Source organism: Lonchura striata, chromosome 8 (genome assembly GCF_046129695.1).
Source record: "Lonchura striata isolate bLonStr1 chromosome 8, bLonStr1.mat, whole genome shotgun sequence".
Classification (NCBI taxonomy): Eukaryota; Metazoa; Chordata; class Aves; order Passeriformes; family Estrildidae; genus Lonchura; species Lonchura striata.
The window spans coordinates 12,457,563-12,477,297 of NC_134610.1; the positions used below are offsets into that span (position 1 = coordinate 12,457,563).

The 19,735-nt window shown below is 41.9% G+C and overlaps 1 protein-coding gene across 1 annotated transcript in view; it reads right to left on the reverse strand.

Annotated features, from left to right (window-relative positions):
- Positions 1-4,091: 4,091 nt before the first annotated feature.
- Positions 4,092-19,735, reverse strand: part of EPB41L5 (erythrocyte membrane protein band 4.1 like 5) — a 49,386-nt gene continuing 33,742 nt past the window's right edge. The window contains exons 17-26 of the mRNA XM_021526143.2: positions 15,964-16,130; positions 15,383-15,477; positions 10,032-10,160; positions 9,411-9,472; positions 8,652-8,762; positions 8,007-8,100; positions 7,004-7,081; positions 6,157-6,198; positions 5,619-5,746; positions 4,092-4,952 (exon numbers count right to left, since the gene is read on the reverse strand). Coding sequence (XP_021381818.2) covers positions 4,895-4,952; positions 5,619-5,746; positions 6,157-6,198; positions 7,004-7,081; positions 8,007-8,100; positions 8,652-8,762; positions 9,411-9,472; positions 10,032-10,160; positions 15,383-15,477; positions 15,964-16,130 — 964 coding nt within the window. The 3' untranslated portion in view covers positions 4,092-4,894. The remainder of the gene's footprint in view (positions 4,953-5,618; positions 5,747-6,156; positions 6,199-7,003; positions 7,082-8,006; positions 8,101-8,651; positions 8,763-9,410; positions 9,473-10,031; positions 10,161-15,382; positions 15,478-15,963; positions 16,131-19,735) is intronic.

The window sequence follows — 19,735 nt, forward strand, 5'->3', positions numbered from 1 at the left end:
CAGTGCAGTGCCTAAGACAGTTCATACGTCACCAGTGCAGTGAAACAGAAGCAAGAGGGTGCACTTCGTTTTATAAAAAACCCAACCAATAAATTATACATTGAGAGCTATTGCCAAGCTTTACATATAAAAAGTAAAAATACAGTAGTTAGTGCGGCTTTAACAAAACAAATCTAGCTAAAAAAATATTCTTATATACTTTAAAAATAAGTTTGTCCAGTTATATAGGTAGGGGTGGTGTGTGTGTTTATGGAGCAGTGTTCCAAGCCAAGCAGTCAAAAGGAGGTGAATTCTGCAGGAGAATCCTGTGGCTCCTGGCTCTGCGGGTGTGGCAGCGCTGCCGGGAGTGCCTGCTCCTCAAGCCAGCAGCAACCCAGAGCCAGCAGTGACAACCGAGCCCGGCCCTGGCTTTAAGGGCTGTGCCTGTGACACCGAGCCCGGCCCTGGCTTTAAGGGCTGTGCCTGTGACACCGAGCCCGGCCCTGGCTTTAAGGGCTGTGCCTGTGACACCGAGCCCGGCCCTGGCTTTAAGGGCTGTGCCTGTGACACCGAGCCCGGCCCTGGCTTTAAGGGCTGTGCCTGTGACACCGAGCCCGGCCCTGGCTTTAAGGGCTGTGCCTGTGACACCGAGCCCGGCCCTGGCTTTAAGGGCTGTGCCTGTGACACCGAGCCCGGCCCTGGCTTTAAGGGCTGTGCCTGTGACACCGAGCCCGGCCCTGGCTTTAAGGGCTGTGCCGAGCACCTGCAGCCCCTCCAGCACTGCCTGCAGCCACTGCAGCTCTGCCTGTGGGGAGGGCCCTGCACTCCTGTCTGCGGTACCAACACCTGGAGCAAACACACCCAGATCACACCTCTGTCACTGAAAGGCCATTAGTACATCTTGGTCTATCTTCTGGTTGAAAAGTTATGATTGTCCAGCTGCATTTGAAAGCTGTGACATTACAGTGTCTAACAGCTACATATATATATATGTACGTATATAGATACTACAGCTTCCTAAACTCAGAAACACTATGTGCCCAGATAGAGCTTTAAATGCTAGCTGGCTGCTAGCTGCTATCACTTCACCAGTAGATTTGGGCTGTACCAGAATATATTCACAATGTGAAAAATACATCCAGTGCTGCTTGTGAAGGACACACTCATCCCAACACGCTTCATGAAAGCAGAAGGAAGGAGCAGGGTGCAGACGAAGGGAAAGCAAACAGCTTGTACAGAGACCCACACATAGCTGCACTGCTCACCTGAGCTGCTCTAACAGGGCTGCAAATTTTCTTGCTAAAGTTGTGTCCAAAACATTGTCCAAAATTGTCTTAACATAGCTGTCTTCGACAAAGTGAGAAAAATTTAAGTTTAAAATCAAATACATTCAAGACAATTCATTAACCATGACTGAATAACAGGAAAGCAGGTAATTTATGTCCTATAACTTACCTAATATTAATCTCGATTACCACTGAACTAAAGAGATTCCCTTAATTCTGGTGCAAGAAAGCCTAAACTCCCACATTTTAATGCCATTTCCTAAGTCTGTAAATGCACACAGCACATGCAGACTGATGGTCTTAAATCGGTGAGACTGAAATGCATCTCTCTTGGGTTAATCAGTTTGAGATAAGGCAGGGATACTGTTATTATAAACACCAAGATTTCTATAAAACCTTTTATTCCAATCACAGAATGTGACTGGAGTAAAATCACTTTTACTTTCAGATGCAATCACTTAGCATTCATTCCTGTCAACTCTTATAGCTTTTCAGTGGTTGGCAGACCTGCCAACATCCTGACACCAGATTCACACAAAAGCTTTATTTATAAATCTCTTTAAATAAATACCAAAAACTAGACTTTAAGAACATGCTTGAACCCTAGAGCCAATCAATCAATAGTATAGCAATGGTAGGGAAATCCTTTTATCTCAGTAGCACACAGGCATTAAGTGATACTTTTTAACACTAACTGTAGGAACTATTAGCCCTATTTGTGTTTGATAAAATGCAGGTCATGAGGAATGCTGTATTACCTGTTAGGCAGTCATGTTGTAACACAGTATTTCTAGCTGCAAACCAGAACAGTGATGCCAAACTGCAGGATGTTCAGATCACAAACCTGTGTCACCTTGGTCTCGCCAGGCTCCCTACATAAGCAGTGATTTGATTAGATAAGCCACATCAAGGCAAATTGAGTGACTAGTTGCTCCAAGTATCAGATTTTGCTGGGAAGAGTTGGGTTTGCAGCCCCAAATCTATTAGACATTGCAAGTTCCCAATTTACCAGTTGAAATGTTTGCATTTTTATGTGAAATTTCAAATATTAGTCCTCTGAAAATTGAGGAAAGCCTCACCCCTTTGAAGTATCTCTGTGTGCATGTGTGTAATTACATTTCCCTCCAAACACTGCTATCCTGACCATGCTGAAATAACAGTTGGTTATTTGGAACCATTTAGATTTTAGGGCACACACTCATCACACATTATTTACTTGTTATTTGCTGTGATGGCTTGGAGGAATCTAAGGATGGTATTCAACATGCAGTGCTGGAAAACTGTAAACTTCTGTTATTCCAGTTTTGGGAGGGATTCAAGCTGACAGTTCGCAGAGCTCCTGAACCCAACGGGAAGAGCCAAATATCAAACATGCCTAAGAAAATGCTACTGCATTCTGTCTATTTACAAACCCAACACATGTAGCTGGCGAATGCCAGCTCAGCTGCTGAGCAAACAGATGAATAGCAAGTGCCAAGTTTCCACACACAGGCCTGGCTTTGTGCAGAAAGCAGACTGTTGCAGCCATTGCTTCCCTTTTCCTGCAGGAACTTTTCTGGCAACTGCATTATTAATCCAGACTAAGACATTTGATATTCAAATCAGGAATCTTCTACGTTTTAATAAGCAGTAAGGCTGAGATGTAAAAGTATAAAAAAAGCCAATACTCAACTGGAAGTAGCAATGAGAGAGCTGGGAGCAGGACCTGCCCATGTGCTGCTCTGCTGCTGGCTGGAGAGGCACCTGCAGCACCTGCCACTAATCCTGAAATCCTGGCAAATTCCTGAGGCAATGGCTGCAAATCACTGCCTGCAGAGTCACTGGTAGGTCAGTCCTACAAGCTTTCTCTGGTCCCTACATTCCTCTATTAAGGCCTCAGGGGTTTTGAGATGTGGCAGTGGGCCATATAAAATCATGTGGCTTCTCCCTCAACATGAATTCAGCATCTTGCAAAGAAGAGCATGAGAGCAACAGCAGCATGAACACCTTGGTCTGAACGCAGCAGCCTCGCTGGGCCCAGCTCACTTGCACGACCCACAGTGGTTTGGTCCCAACTTTTGTTTACACTGAGACACGTGCACACAGCCAATGGGCAGAAATGAAGCTGTGCGTGCAGGATCCAGAACTAATTTTCACATTTAAGTTTGTTTCTAACACCCACATGCATATAAGTATCTACAAACAGCAGCACTATGCAGAAAATGCCCTCCAACCCCAGTCACATGTTCAAACCTCTTCCTCAGAAAGAAAGATCACAGTTGTTTCACCTGTGCTTCCCTGTTAGATGTGGGATTAATCATCTTTGTTTCTCCTCCCCTCTGACTCTGCATTACTGTTTTCACAGGCTATACTGCCAGGGTCCATGTGATGATACTGCTGCCCAGAGCTCAAATGATCTCTGAACTGTATGCACTGTACCCCAAACTTCACCTGAGCACCCAAAACCTTCCCCCTCTCTGTGCAGTGTGCTCTCACCTTCCTTCTACAGAGACGTGAATTGCTTACAGGAATTTTTCATCCTTTTTTCCTATTTTCACCCTAGTCTTTCTGTTATTTGTTCCACATACAACAATTAGATGACACTTGGAACAGGATTCAAAGTGGTATTAAAAACTGATCTAGTTGTATCCTCATGCTGCAAAAATACCTGGTAAGTATTCCTTAAGCACAGTGTCTGGAAAAAACACCCAGAAACAGCATGAAGAGAAACAAGAAAACTGTTTTCCTTTCTAGTCCTAGAAGACAACAATACTAATCAATACGCAGTTCCTGAAGCAAGCTGCACTCACATCTTCACCGCTTTGGCTTTCAAAACATACAGATCTCTAGTCTAAAATGCATGTATTTGAATCATGTAGCAAATGAAATTATCAGTATACTATGCATTCTGCTGTATTCTGCTAATACTACAACTGTTTGGCAGGTAATTTGCATTTTCCTGGTTGCAGTGAGCAGCAGCTCAAATCCAGTCTACACAGCTGGTCACTGATGGACTAAATTGTCATGCTTTCCAGGTACTGTCATAGGGTGTGCAAGGATTATTAAGGGGGTTAAGGCCAAAAAGGAGAGTATGTGTTGGTAACACGAAGGAAAAACAGAGAATAATCACACAGAAGAAAAGGTCCTTGGCTGTACAGGAGGGACAGTGACCACCGTGGAGACCCCGTGCAGGGCACGGCCATGAGGTGGCCCCGTGAGGTCTCCTCATCCCTGGAGGTTCATTACTCCACAGCCAGCAGGGCTCTGTGCTCACAGCCCACAGCTCTGCAGCACCTTCCAGAACCAGAGCCAGCTCAGGGTAAGGAACAATTAACCCAGCACGAGCAGAACACAACTGTTTTCTTTTCCTCAGCTCAGAACCAGCTCCAGTGTGACATTTCGCTTCTCCTGGAGGAGAAGATCAAAAGGATCTTTTGGTGCATGTGGTTTTATATCCCAGTTCAGGCTGCAGTTCCAGTTAGATTGTGAAAAATGCAGAAGTGTCTTCCTGGATCCTGGCAAACCAGCTGGATAGCTGACTCCTGTTCAGCACGAGTTTGATCCCAAACCAAGTCTTTTGGAAGGATCCCATGGAGATATGTTAGAAGATTTGAGTTTTTACAAGGTGAGAGTTTCAGAGACTCCTTCTTCTAGAGTTCAGTGGTGAGTAAACATTTTGTTCTTACTGTAGCATCCTCAGTAACTGGGCTAAAAGAGGGAAAAAAATATAAGGCTCTGTAAGTACACTCCTCCAAAAAGGACTGTCATGATGCATTACAAGAGAGTATTGCTTCAAAGAGCATTCATGGCTGTTCCCCTTTTAATTTAATGAGACCAACAGACAAACCTTTCTAATGGACAACGCAGCAGAGCAAACTGAATTAAATTTAAACAGTGCAGCAGCACCACCACTGCCTTTCTTTAAAGATGGTCACTGCAAGGCCCGATGGTCACTGCCATCATTCTGCCTCATCAGCATGGCAAAATGGAATAGTAAGGGAAAAGCCTTCTACTAATTTGGTTTTCTGATGTCCTTATAGCTTGGAAATAACGGGGGCATCCCTCTCCACACCCACCAATCCTCTGGCAGGTACTGAAACACTATAAAGAGATTTCTCAGAAATTTTTTCTGTACCCTAACTTTAGTCTAGCATTAGAACATGTGAGCAGATAAGGTAAAGAAACTGAAGTGAAATTATAATATACACATATCAATTTATTTGTCATACTTCAATTGCTATAAACTGAGACAGAGCTACAGTTTATTAGCACAGCAAAACAAGGCATTGTGTCTAAATGGCCTCTGTAACTATGTCAGCTATGGAAGCAATTAGAGTGCCCACACAGACTTTGTGGAGTTAGCTGAGACCTCACCTCACTTCGGGTGCCTGCTGGGATGGTGTCAATCCAGCTGAGGACATCAGGGTGTCCGTGCTGCCTTTCGCTGCCTTCAAAGACAAGGCAACATTATTTCCCAAAGGCCCGTTGGAAATCAGTCCAGTCTGAATGGGGAAGAATGAAGCAAGAAACTCAAACAACAATGTTTTTATCTATACATAACATCAGCCAGGACAAGACAAGCTAACTTTTCAATATGATTTATGTATAAATGGCAAAAATAGGATTCATTAAACTCCAGACTGGGCTTTACTAATACAAATTCTTTAAGGTATTTTATGGCATTTACCTGCAGTACAATACAGCAAAAATGAATTTGAACTATTAACAGGGTATGTTGTCTGACTTACTCCAGCTGAATTAGTCTGCTTTATTTTTGGTCTGGTACATTAATTTACAGACCTTCAAACTATTAAAAATTATTGTATTTCAGTATTTATAACTTGAAATCCTGTTTCTTAATCATGATAAAAGCTTTCGATTTTTTTCTTTAAGAAATGATCAAGTAACTCACTGGCACTAACCACCTCGGTGTTACAATGGACTGAGAAGATGCCTACAAAAAACAAACAAAAGCTCAATTAAAAGGCTGAAAGTAGTTGAGAACTTGTCAAAATAGCATACCTCCCAAAACAACACCTCCCCCAAAACAATCCCAGAAATTTGCCCCTTGTTAGCCTTTGAATCCCGCTAGTGATTAGGTGGAGATGTGGCACCCACTGAACACAGAGCCAGACACTCACTGGGAGCAGTTTCAACTCAGTGCTTCCTTCCAAAGGAAAGAATCCATCATCTTTTAGTGCTTTGTGGACAACCGTAATCAAGAGCACACTAGTGTGAAGAGTTTAAAGGTCCTCTTTCTTCCCCCTTTCTCTTGGTGCATACAATGTAACTCGTTTTTGCCAGCATAGATTCTAAGAGATTTCTTTTTATCTATATAAAAGGCTTGATTAGCATTACAATTTTACTATTCAATTATTTGTGTATATATAGATATATATACAGACATACACACATGTACATACATCTTCCCATCTAATTTCTGAACCCTTATGTATCCACAAAAGTGTGAGAACCAGACTGGCACTCGCAGCTCTACTAAAACAGTACTACAGGTTCCTATGGCACACTCAGGTTCACTCTTCAGGTTCCTCCATTTCCCCTGAAAAGCTGTCAAGTCTACACCCCTACCCCAGCCACCCTGCAGGTGGGGGCCATGTGAGCAGTGATCCCTGCCCATCACTCCTTTCCACTGCTGCAGATCCAAGCCTGGCAGACAGGCACTAAAGCCAGAGGAGAGTCCATGAGTAAAAATCACTGTTACATGCAAAGGAAAAAGTTTGGGTTTGAAATACATTTACCCGAGGTGTGGCTTCTGTAAAGTCAATTAGATTCTCTGTCAGTGATGTTAAGGAAACGTCCTGGTCATCTGGAGTGCTCTATGGAATAAATCAGTTTTGAATTGAGTTCCCAGTACTAACCACACAGGTCTACTGAATACTCTAGTGGCTTCCTGAGTTATAGACCACTATCTTTAACCAACATTGTTTTTTATCAGGTCTGGTTTTCCACATATTTCCATTTGATCTTTTTTATAGCCTTTTGATTTTCCTTATTCTCATTAAAGTACTGGAAACAACATCACTGCCACTGTAAGCAAGCAGTGAAAGTGTCCCTTGCCCTCTGTGAAGGTGGGCTACAGCACCATTTGAAATGTCAGCAAGGTCTGGAGTGGGGTGCTGGAATTCAGTGAAATTTGAGATTATTCAGTGGGATCAACTATGTAATACTGGTTTAGAGGCCCAACAGCTACAGGGCAGGGTGTTTTGGTCATCCAGAACAACCTGTCAGTCTGCTCAAGTAAAGGCAGCACAGGTCCATTGGACTCTTCTTTTGGAGAGGGACAAAAGAAAGTATAATCCCCGAATTTTTGCTCTTCATGGAATCCAGTTAAAAAATACCTTAAGGTAACTAAAATATAATAAATTAGCATCTAAATTTAAACTTTTCCTTCTGTGGTTCTTTTGATGGGAACTGCCTATGTCAGAATTTCATCCCTACCGTCTTTCTCCCTACTGGAGCATGAAATCGTTGGGATGCAAGGGGCTCTCTGCAGTGTAAGAAAAACAACCAGTTTAGAAAAATAAGAGTTACACCAAGAACTGGAAAGGACACGCAGAGATGGCCTTTGGAAAGATCTGTGCAGTGTCCTTGCCTGCTTCAGAAAGCACTCTCTGGCATTCCCCAGCGCCTGGCATTCACTGAGTTATGAGAGGCATGCAGCAACGTCTGCTGGGCTTGCCTGGAGGCATCGGGAGCTCAGAGTGTGACACAGAAACCTTCCAGGCTGGCAGGTGGTGATACCTTTGAAACAGCAGCCTCCTCAGTTGGAGCCAGATTAGCTGGAATTAGCAGGTCCTCATGGTTAGAGTCAGCACTGTCCTCATTCAAGGTATTACTGAAAGGAAAACATCCTCATTAGCACCCTGCCTGGATAGCATGGAATAGGGCTGCCTCCCAGACAGCTCAAAACCTTGACACCAGTTCCACGGAGGCAGACAAAAGACTGGTGTTTGTATGTTAATGTAAATGCCTTCCAACTACCTCCACAGATTACTGCTCTCTCCCATAGTTCCAGCTACAACTCTGTATAGACCCAACAGTATCGATGTCTCCTATCTCAAAGGAGTTTCTTCAGCCCTTGTGTCTAATTTGCCTGAAGCCTTTCCTGTCATCCTCTTATCTTCCTCTTTAGAGCCAGGGGCAGCAGGATGTCAGGAATCTCAGTCCTCTCAGAAGATGAGAGAGATTCACTTACTGCTCAAGGATACTCACCCCGAGGCCGGCCTACTGATTAACTGCTGCAAGGGTAATTAGAAATGCATCCATAAACCTGCTTGGATGTAGACTAAATGTTCAGCAACTGTTCCTCAGCTTTTCAGGCCTTTTCATCATAACCTCCATGTGGTCCCCCTTACCCCAGGAACATGCTTCTGCAGAATCACTTACAGAACAAAGGTGTTTGAAGCAGGGATGGCTCTCAGCAGCTCTTTTGGATCTTGAAATACTGGACTGGTCGCTGGGGGACTGCTCTGTGATTTGCCTGACAGGATAAGGTTCCTGACACAAACCAACAAAAAACAAAACCAGAAAACAGGTGCAACCTTCTATGGAAAGCTCTTTATGAATCACTTGTTACAACACAGTTTTGGGACTGCTAATGGAGATTTTATTTTTGCATTTTATTTACAGTATCCCCCTCTGCTCTCTGAGGTCTGCCACATGTGCATCTTCACAAATGGTCAGAAGTTAAATGTTGTAACCTTTTAAATTTTTCAATGCCTGCAATTCCACTGGACCCTGCAATCATTTAATATTTAGTAATTCTCAGCAAATTGTCACTGCAGGGATTTGTACACAATTTTTTTTCATCCACTAGAAAGCACCTACTGTGAACATACCCATCCCCTCCCCATACTGAAGATGTTCACATTTCAGAAATAATTAGTGATTGAAATTGCTGTTGTAGTAATGGTCAGCAAGTATGACAGAATAAAAAGCATCTGTATTATCTTGTATATAATAAAACTCAGCAGTTATAATCCTGGTTTTCATCTCAAAGCCATTTCACACTCATGAGATTAAGGTACCCTAGGCAAGATAAAATGCAATGGCAACTGAGCCACTGGCATACCAAACTAAACTGCAGATTCTCAGTTCTGTAGTGAGGTAACTACATAACATGTTTCTTACAAATCTATTCACTACCTGGCAGCAGCCTCCTGAATATTGGAATTCTTGACACCTGTCATGCTGTCATCTTTTCCAACCTGAGAGGAAGAAATGATCAGAGACATACATTTCTGATACCAGTTTCCATCTTATGGCAGTTCAGAGATTCACAGTAGAGCTGAGTGTCTCTATCCTAGCACAAAAACGTGCTGTTCATCTACAGCTCAGGGACTTAAGAACATCAATTCCATATGACACCTTCAGTGCAGAAATAAAAATAGTTCACTAACAAAACCAAATAAAATCCTGTTATTTGCTAAGGAATTTACTACAACATACAAAGTGTCCAGTCTTAGTGACAGAATACTTGCTTGATTAGAAGACAACCTTTGGAGATTGCCTGCGTCAATGACCTCACAAACCAGGGCTTGCAAAGGGTCTTGTCCTGTTAGCTGTTGAGTATCATCAAGGACAGAAATTCCTCCTTGGGCAACCATTCCAGGACAGTCCCTTTATCCCTGTGAGAAACCCTCTGACTCTGCCTTGGATAAGGCTCTTGGAACACCCCTATCTGCAAGGCACCTTCTCCAACCTCAGGTTATTTAAAAGAACTAAAACATTTGAGAGCGTCATAGCTCTGCTCCGTTGAGTATTTACCTTGTGCCCTGCTTCTGCCTGGGCCTTCAGGATATTGCTTTTGAGATCTGCTGGAAGCCACTTTGCTGCTACGATTGGGCTCTCGATTGCATTGTTAAGACATTTATCTGTCAACTTCACCACTTCATCCTAGACATGAAAACATCTTTATCAGAAGCAGTTTCCACATGGACAAGTCTGGGCAGAAGTTTATCAACATCTCTAAATAACAACAAGGCTCTGAAGCCAGAGGAAAGTCAGCAGATTATATTGAAATGAAAAAGCAGTTTTTTCCTTTAGTTTGGAACTCAGTTGTAATGTCAAGCAACACATGAAGGAAAAAAAGCAAAATGCTTGAATATGGATATGTAAACTGCTGTGGTAAAAATAAAGCGTGCAAGAAATGAAGTGCTTCCTAAAACTACAGACTAGTTTACTGAGAGGAGATTAATATAAAAGCAATATAATAATATATATCACATCAGTGTAGCCTAAGTAAAATGCAAGTTGGGAAGATTTTTAACTTAAAATCCACTTATAAGTTAGAACAAGAGTTTAATTAATACGCCACTAGTTACCTCTCCCACCACTGATTATATCAAACTGGCAGCCAAATACATAATGAAGAGAAGAAAGAACGAGATACCTTTCACTACAGTCTATTTCATTATGAGAATTTCATTTCTTAATTATGAAATGTTAATTAAGCATTCAATCTACTAATTGCTATTTGATTAGTGGCAGAAGTTAATTAGCTGAGTGAAAACTAAACTCTCTGACCTTCCTTCTGAGGGTATGACTCAGCAGGGGGAGACAGAGTCCTGCTTTCCTCACCATATGCCACAGTCTAGGGCAGGCTGTTCCCAGGAGAGAAGTGCTGCAGGACTGCCCAGAGCAGGGACAATCCTGCTGCACTCCCACCTGGAGCAGGGACAATCCTGCTGCACTCCCACCTGGAGCAGGGACAATCCTGCTGCACTCCCACCTGGAGCAGGGACAATCCTGCTGCACTCCCACCTGGAGCAGGGACAATCCTGCTGCACTCCCACCTGGAGCAGGGACAATCCTGCTGCACTCCCACCTGGAGCAGGGACAATCCTGCTGCACTCCCACCTGGAGCAGGGACAATCCTGCTGCACTCCCACCTGGAGCAGGGACAATCCTGCTGCACTCCCACCTGGAGCAGGGACAATCCTGCTGCACTCCCACCTGCACCAAGTGCAGCGTGCCCAGGAGGAATGAAGCCCATTGCAAAGGGAAGAGCAGAACAGAGGAGTTAAAAAGAGGTGAACACCTGTCCCTCCACAGCTCTCCATCCACTCTCAGATTTCTACATTCTCTGGAGACACTGCTGAGAACTTGTAGTTATTTAGTCTTTAGAGAGGGGAAAAACATTTCCTTTTTTTTGTCTCCCTCTAAATCACTTTTTGAGATATCCAAACAGGATCTTAGGAGACTATCTAAAGGAGAATCAATTTTCAAATTTTGACCCAGTCAGCAATGAACTTCACAAAATATCCAAGGGTCACTATCAACATAAAAAGCTATGAGGACCAACAGTACTTTTAAGTACTTTTATTTTAGAGAAGCTGCTGGAATTGCAAAAGGAATAATTACAACGAAATTATTATTATTTGTACAGCTGCAGCACCCACTGTGATAATATTTAAGTCTTTCCTGGACCTCACTGCAGTAGATGCCATGTGTGACACTACCTGCACAGCATTTTGAACGCATTATTCCACTAACAGTAAATCTGATCATTTTAACTGAGCACATCAGTACACTGGTGCTTGAAGTACCATTTTTTTGTTTATCTGCCTCTTAGCTTCCTCCACCTGAAAAATCACTTTAATTAGGTCACTCTAGTCTATTAATGATTAGACTCCCTTACTTTTGAAAAAGCTTAGTACTATTACAGAATATTTTAATTCAGTAGAGCACGAATTTCATACCACCAAGGAAGTATTGCCCTCAATATTAATTATCCATTTTTTTTCAACCTTATTTTGCACTTGAAAAAAGCATCGGTGTTTTACAGTTTTTTTAATGAAAAAAGTATGTAGCTAGAGGGAAAAGCATCCAGCACCTGCTAATGCCTCCAGATGTCTAATTTACAAGACATTTGAGGTGTTCACACAAAACAGTAAAGCTGCAGGGGTTTGTCATTATTACAGCTCATTAGGAATGTTTGTTGTTTCCATGGACTAGACAAACTACACTTGTACTATGTTCTTCAATCAAAACATGGAGCTAGGCAGTGATGCAAAAAGGCAAGGAAAGATTAAAGGCAGTAACAAGGCATGTGACCCCAACCCTTTGTGCTTTTGAGTTCTGTTCCTGGTGCCACTAAAAATCACTTTATGCAGGAAGATAGAGCCTAATACAGGTACATTTTGAACCAACTTCCACGTATTCACAGATCACAACAAATTCAGAAAAAGTAAACCCTCATGTCCTTGTATTTCTGACTTGGGAGCAGACTTTGAAGGCGGGCAAACAGGGTGAACCTTTATTGTTCATTTCCCTTCAGAAGCTGATGAAAGCAGAGCATTGGTGTGTTTAAAGCTATTTGCTCTCTTTGTCAGATCTGGTCACTGCTGGGAAAGGACAAAGTCGCATTCTTCCATCCCAACAGATTTTGGCAGTGAGCAGCAGAGAAGAATGAAGCCATTCATTCTCTTGCTTCCTCTTTTTCTCTGGAAGAACAGGGATAGCTAGATAAATATTACCCTATCAAAGAAATCAATCAGGATTGATTGATTACAAATATAGAATTACATAAAGATGACTCTCAGACTATCTCTATCCCCTGATGGAAAACAATTAAAGATTTTTAATTAACAAAGTGAGTTGAAGTGAGCTGGCATATAACAGTGTCATGAAGTTCAGGATGCAGCTCTGCCTTGAGGAGTAGAAAGATAACACTTTTTTCCAATGCATTTTAGCAAAACTCTTATGTACTGTAACAGTTTCTCCATGTGCTGAAATTTCTAATCACACACCTCCAGAGAGAATGCTGCAATACTGCATTCCCTCTGAAACAATAGCAAGCTCCAGGATCTAAACTTATTGCAAGGTTTTAGTGGATATATTGCAGTCCCATACAATTCTGCCAGAAGAGGATAGCACAAACACTTTTACTAACAGATTAAAAAGAAAAATAAGTACAGGAGAAGAGCCCACAGGTATATTTTATAACAAACACCATAAATGAAAGCTTCTATGTTTTCTAAAGCAGCCTTCAAAGGCAGGAAAGGAAGTATTTTTAATAGTAACTTTTAGGTCACTCTTTTCAGGACTGGTTTCTAAACCATTAACCTTCCTCTCTGAAGGGTGTGCTCATTTGGTGCTACTGTAACCTACATGTCTTTGCAATCTGAAGCACTGGGAATTTCAAGTATGCAGAGACTCTCTAATCTTTGTCTATCTTTTTTAAACAAACATTCTCAAGTGACTTCTTGGTAAGCTACATCATAGGCAGAAAAGATTTATTTTAGCTCTTGTACCCTAAAAAACCTCCAATGATCTACTCTTACATTTTCTTAATGTAATTTGCACTTCCTTCTTGAAAGCCGAACTGTGTTTTACCCACCTATTGCCATACTGTTGATCCATAATTCTCTGTTATGCAAATGTTCTTGCTCTCTAATCAGATTACTGTCCTCCTAGCATCTAGAACCTCTAAAGTTATTCAGCACCTTATGTGACAGCAGCTGGATGACTGTGACTGCTCTGTATTGGCAGCTGTTTGTTAGATTAGCTCATTACAGGAATCTTAGCTTGCTTATTATAAATCAGCCACAATTTAAAAACTTCTGAAACAGATTTGGGCCATTGTCTTCAATGAACCAATTAAATGCTCTTCCCGTCCCTCTCTGAACTAAAGTGAAGCTCAACAGGCTAAAATATTCTTAAATCAACTGTGTTCTTTTGCCTAGTTTATGTAGAGGAAGTGTTTCAGCATAACAGGACCTATAGTCTACTGACTAATCTTCTTAGAGACCTGGTAATCTTTGTAATGCACTCACCAAGCAGAGAGGTGCACCAGGCAGCCCTTAAAGGGGACAGGAGCCAAGCAGCCTGCAGCACCACCCACAGCAGCAGCCTTCTCTCACATGGGTGGATAACACAGGCTTCGGAGTGGCCTTAGCTCAAACACACACTGCTGAACACCTCTCCTGGCACCTGGCTCCTGTTGCTATTGAGGGAGCAAGAAAAATCATAGCTGCTTCCCTCAAAGTCAGATAAATCCTTGGGCCTCCCTGCAAGGGAGGGTAGTCTAAACAGAGATAACACTGCCAGGTGTTTCACTCTCTCTGCTTGCTCAAAACACAAAAATCTCCCAAAGCTTTTGCCTCAGAGAAAGCAGAGTAATGGAAAACCAGATTTCATTTTTTAAAGCTCATTATAAAAACCCAGAAGAATATCTGGGGGCAGTTGTCTGATAACCAGTGAATTTATCAAAGAGATTCTGGCTTCTCCAGCCCTTCTAGCAACACTACTTATTTTCACTATGGCCCTGGCATTTCTTTGACCCCTTCCCTGAACCTATTTAACTCACTATTTACCAACCTAAACAGCAAATAAAAAACATAAAGAAACCCAGCAGCTCAACAAAAAAGTTCAAAACAAAGGCAGGAAAAAAAAATTGTTTGCCAGTTTGTAGATATATTTGTTCACTGAAACCCACAATGATTCCTGGTGGTGAGAGAGGGAAGCTGGGGAAGAAAGAGTGAAGAGGAAGGAGGGAGAAGAGAGCCCTCCACCCAGTTCAGGACACTCAGGCTTGTACTTTGGCTCAGCTGCTTGTGAAATGCAGCCTGACTTGCTCAGAGAGATTTGAGAGCAGTAAATCAAACCACATCACTCTTCTTTGTGTAAACACAGAGCACTAACACTTGCATCAGAGAGCAGGTACAAACTGGCTACTTGACAGGAGGGATGGATCATCAGCAAACTTGACTCAAAACAAAATGCCAGAACAACTTTCTTGGAATTGAAAACTGCCAGGAAAGCAACTCAGCCCTCCCAAAAACAGGGTGAACTACTCAACACCATGCAGGTAGTAACCCACAGATAAAGACAACTGAGAAACATTTCAAGCATTTATACTTTTTACTCCCACTGATTTTGGAAAATCTCACCAGGCTGCAAGTTTACACACATGCACCTCTGCCCCCATCTTTATCTCACTGCTTTGTCACACACAGGTTTATATTTCATAAAGCATTTGTATTTCCTTTGCTATCCCCCAGTACTACTCACTCAACATCTTAGAAATCTTGCAAACAGAGCAAGGCAAGGCTTTTCAGAATGATCTGAACAAAACTCAGGACCACAGCAGGGGAAGGCCAGTGAAGGCCAGTTACCTGCACGTTTATGTTTATGTTGGGACGTTCAATTGGCACGGGGCTGCTGTGCTCTGTCTCCAGCTGTTTCAGCTTTAGGAATGTGTCTTCAAATGCTGAAAAAGACAAAAAATATATCATCTTCCTCATGTTACTGTGGAGTGATCTGACTTGTAACTTGCATTATTCCTGAGTACATAATTTTGAAGTTGTGCAAAAATGCACAGGGAGGGGGGATCTACTTGCTCCAACTTCAGTGCAGATTCCAAGCCTGCAGACTGTGTGCACAAATGAGAGCACTCTGCACTCCTGGCAGCTCATTTAGCCAGCCATCCTCACAGTGAGCAAGAACACAAAGTTAATTGCTTAGATGGTTGCACTTCACTCTATTTGTGGACAAAGTCACATCCAATGAAGAACTTTTTACTCTTATGTCTCTCCTTGCTGTTCCAGTAATAGGTGAAATTGTCCTTATGTATAAAATCTAAGGGAGCTTCCTAAATCAATTCCGCATTTCTCATAAGGAAACAATTCCATATCGACCGATTATTTAATCTTGATCTCACACATCATAACATGGAAAAATCTGTCAGTTTGCTTACGATCAGAGTCTGCTTTGTCTGCAGCAGTTTCCTTCGTGCCAGGAGGAGGGCAGCTAACAGCCTCTTCTGAATCTCCTGTTGCCAAGCCAACAACTGGACGGCCCATGGCATCATCCACACAAGTTTCTGGCAACTCTGTGCTGTCTAGCAAATCAACAAGAGGTATGCTGCAAAGGTAGAAAGATGGGCAGAGAGATGCACAATCGTGTTACCATTCTTCCTGTAATAAAAAAAAAGCTTTAACACATGCAATCTCTTTTTTCAAGCTGTCTTCTGCTGACCAGCCACAATTTAGAAAAACTGTTTCACTGCTTTTAGAGAGCTTAAGAAACATGAAAAAGGGAAGACTTCATAAGAGACTTCATAACAGACTAGGTCCGTGTTGCCTGCTGTGTCATCACATAGCAGTGGAAAAACTGAAGAGAGAAGAAAGGAAGTTTTTTATCCATGAAATATACTATTTGGAACAAACATTTTAAGTTTTTCTAACCAACTTAAGGAACCCTTTAGGATTTTTACAAGAGAAAAATGAAAGTTAGGTGGAGGGAAGTTGGTATCACAAAAAGCTGTTTGTGCAGCACTTCACCCAACACTGGTAAGCAGAACAGAGGGCAGAAGGGTGCGCTGCACAGGACTGCTCTGACACTTATGGTCAGGCACACCTAGAACCAGTTTCAGTTCTGTTAACTTGGGCAGAGCTGTGAATGAAACCGTAGCAGTCACAGTGTTTTAAGTGAATCACAGGTACTCTGTACTCTGTCAGAATCACTTATTTCACCTCTCTTGGTTTCTGATGGGAATGTTTGCATCTAATTTTGCCCTATGAGCTCTATTTTCAATGAACAAGGAAAAACAATTACAAAACCAAAAATTATATTATGATTTTTATCTTGAGCAAGAGTCGGGAATCCCGTACATTTCTCTAAAGCTTGGGAACAGCTAAACCTATCCTAACAGCAAACTAACAAACACAGAAACCACTGCTGCACAATGCAATGGTTAATCAGACAGCCTGTGCACACAACTGCAGCTTTACTGTTGCCCAGTTCAATCAACAATCACTCTCAATCAATAGTCAGAGTCTGGCTGCAATATTGATTTAAGAAGAAAAAAATCTATCAATCCCTTCTGCAAGTCCTGTCCCAAACATGAGAACAATGATACCAAGCCGATACCCACCCCAACAGAACAGAGCCTACCCTTAAGCACAGACAAGAGATGTTTCCTACTTGACAGTTTAGACCAGCTTCTCCCTTACCACTGCAAGGTCAGTGCCTCATACCCCCCTCCAGCCCCTGGAACCTGGAAGCAATGCCCTGTTGTCACTACAGAGGCTGCAGGAAAAAACTCCTTCTCCTTCAGCTCATGCACACAAAGAATTCTTTCATTGTTAAATATACACCTCTGAATCAGATTACAGGGTATCACCGTTCTAGTGCTAATAACACACAAATAATTTTAAGTCAATTAATTGCTGTGAGGCAAATTGAGGCCACTGGCTTGATTCTCTTAAAGCAGTCGAATAACGAGCTACCAGCAAAGCAAATAAAAGAGAAAAATTTTCAACTTCTTGTGCAGCCTCTCTCTGCACCACTAATGGGGAAAGGCAAACAGCACACAGTCTTGCAGGGAGGGAATAATGGATATAGAGATTTAATTGTTAGAACTAACAGATGGGAAGAGATGCTCTTCCAAATAGGCAACAAGGAAAGTGAGACTGAATCCCATCCCTTACTTTGCTGATATATGAGTCAAAATGTTTTATAAACTTCACATGGAGACAACAATTTTCTTCCTATTTTCTGACAATTTCTATAAATAGTCTCCAATCTTTAATATGACCACTATGTTAAGAAGTTCAGATTTTACCTACATGCAGTTGCCGACACCATGACAGTTTGAAGGAACTTGGCATTAAGTTGCTATGAACGCCATGTCAGACAGGTGACGTAGAGCACCAGTAACACTTCTTGTACTTGAATTTCCCATTCCTTTTCTTAGTATTGTAAGAGAAAACACATGAAAAATGAAAATTTTCTTCCTTAATTGCTAGGATAATTACACTAGACTTTTCCTCCTCGTGACTATACAGTAACATTTACTAGACAGACAAGAGAGCTGATTCAAAAAGTTGCCTACTACAGATAAGGGCAGTCTTCATATCTGGCAACATACTCAAACAGCACACTCAGTGTCTGGTGCACTCCAAAAGCTGTGCACTATCCAGAAACTGTGTACTGCTTACACTGAGATGGTCAGAGTTTGTAAAAAACCTTACTGCCATTTGTGCCCTGAGATGGAGATCTGGTTGAGACAGCACAGACAACCAGGGTGAGTCCCTACAGCTTCATCCCACATCGGGACAGGGCCTCAGGGAAACAAAATTAATTTTAGATAAACTCAAGGAAGCCTCCTAAGTCAAGATTCAAGTAGGAATTGACCCCATCTTGCCTTCATACCCTCTCCTGAGCTACCTGAGCTAGGCAGTCAGTAAGAGAAAAGTCATACTTGGGAGACCCCCAGCCACTGGAATTTGCAGGAATGAGTTCTCCAAAGAGCAGCAAAACCTTTGAAGTCTCCCAGACTCTTCACCCTCTTCAGAGCACCAGGAGGAAGACTATGAGGCAGGCTTCATAAATGGCCCAACCACAAAAGCAAGAAGCACCAAACCCTGAATCACTGCACAGAATTTCTGACACCTCTTATAAAGTACTGATGAACTGGCACACCAACCATAAGGGAAATTGTCCAAGGCTTCCCAGGAAAAACAGGGCTTCTACACAGTCAGCTCCCACTACTCAGGAATTGAACAGGCATTACCCTTCCACATACCTGCATTTACCCACATACAAAGGGATACTTTGAACTTTGCATAGTAATAAACGCTGGACTTTATGTCTTCAACTTCTACCATCATATTTTAATAAATATTCTCTGGAAAATGCTGATAAAAGATACCAGGAATTCAAGCCACATAATTATGAATATAGGAATAATGAAGGGTTGTAACTAATGTAAAGATGGGTCAACCCATTAATAAGTCACTATATGCTCAGAGAGCTCACACAGTTAAAGGAGTAGCTAATGAATTACTCCTTTTTGCCTGGCCATATATTGGTATAAATATGTACCACACAGCATTCAATGTATAACGTGACTGAGAAAGCTCTCAGTTACAAGTGGTGTGAGCCACATTGTTTTTTTCTCCCTCAACTACACAGATGTTATAGGATATTGTAAAGTTAAACATTTTTGTTTGCATATTCTCATACAACTTTATAAATAAGAAAAAAACAAATGGGTTTGCTTCGCTCCAGAAGTTTACATCATCCACCATTCCAAACCTAAAACTGAGAAGAGCACAAGTGATTGTTCCAATCAGCTTGATAGGTGTCACAGATCTTCAGTTTACAGCTTGCTCATACTTTGTCTTTAAGCAGTGATGTAAAATAAAGACTCATATTTCATTAGCAAACTCTTCCCCCCATCAGATGTGGAGTTGAGGAGGCCAAAATATCTCTGGCAATATTAAGTTATGTCCTGGCTGACACTTACTTCTTGGTTCTTCAGGTCTGGAGATCTGAAAACAATAGTTTTTTATTTCTGGGCTCTGTGACAATTTGAAATATAGTGAAATAATTTGAAAATCATTCAAACATTTCCTTTATCCTAGGAGCTACATATAAATTAACTTTAAAAGCCCTCTGTTACAACTTTTCCACTTTTTTTTTTTTAATAGGAAAAGAATATTGCAATTTAAAAGCAACAAACT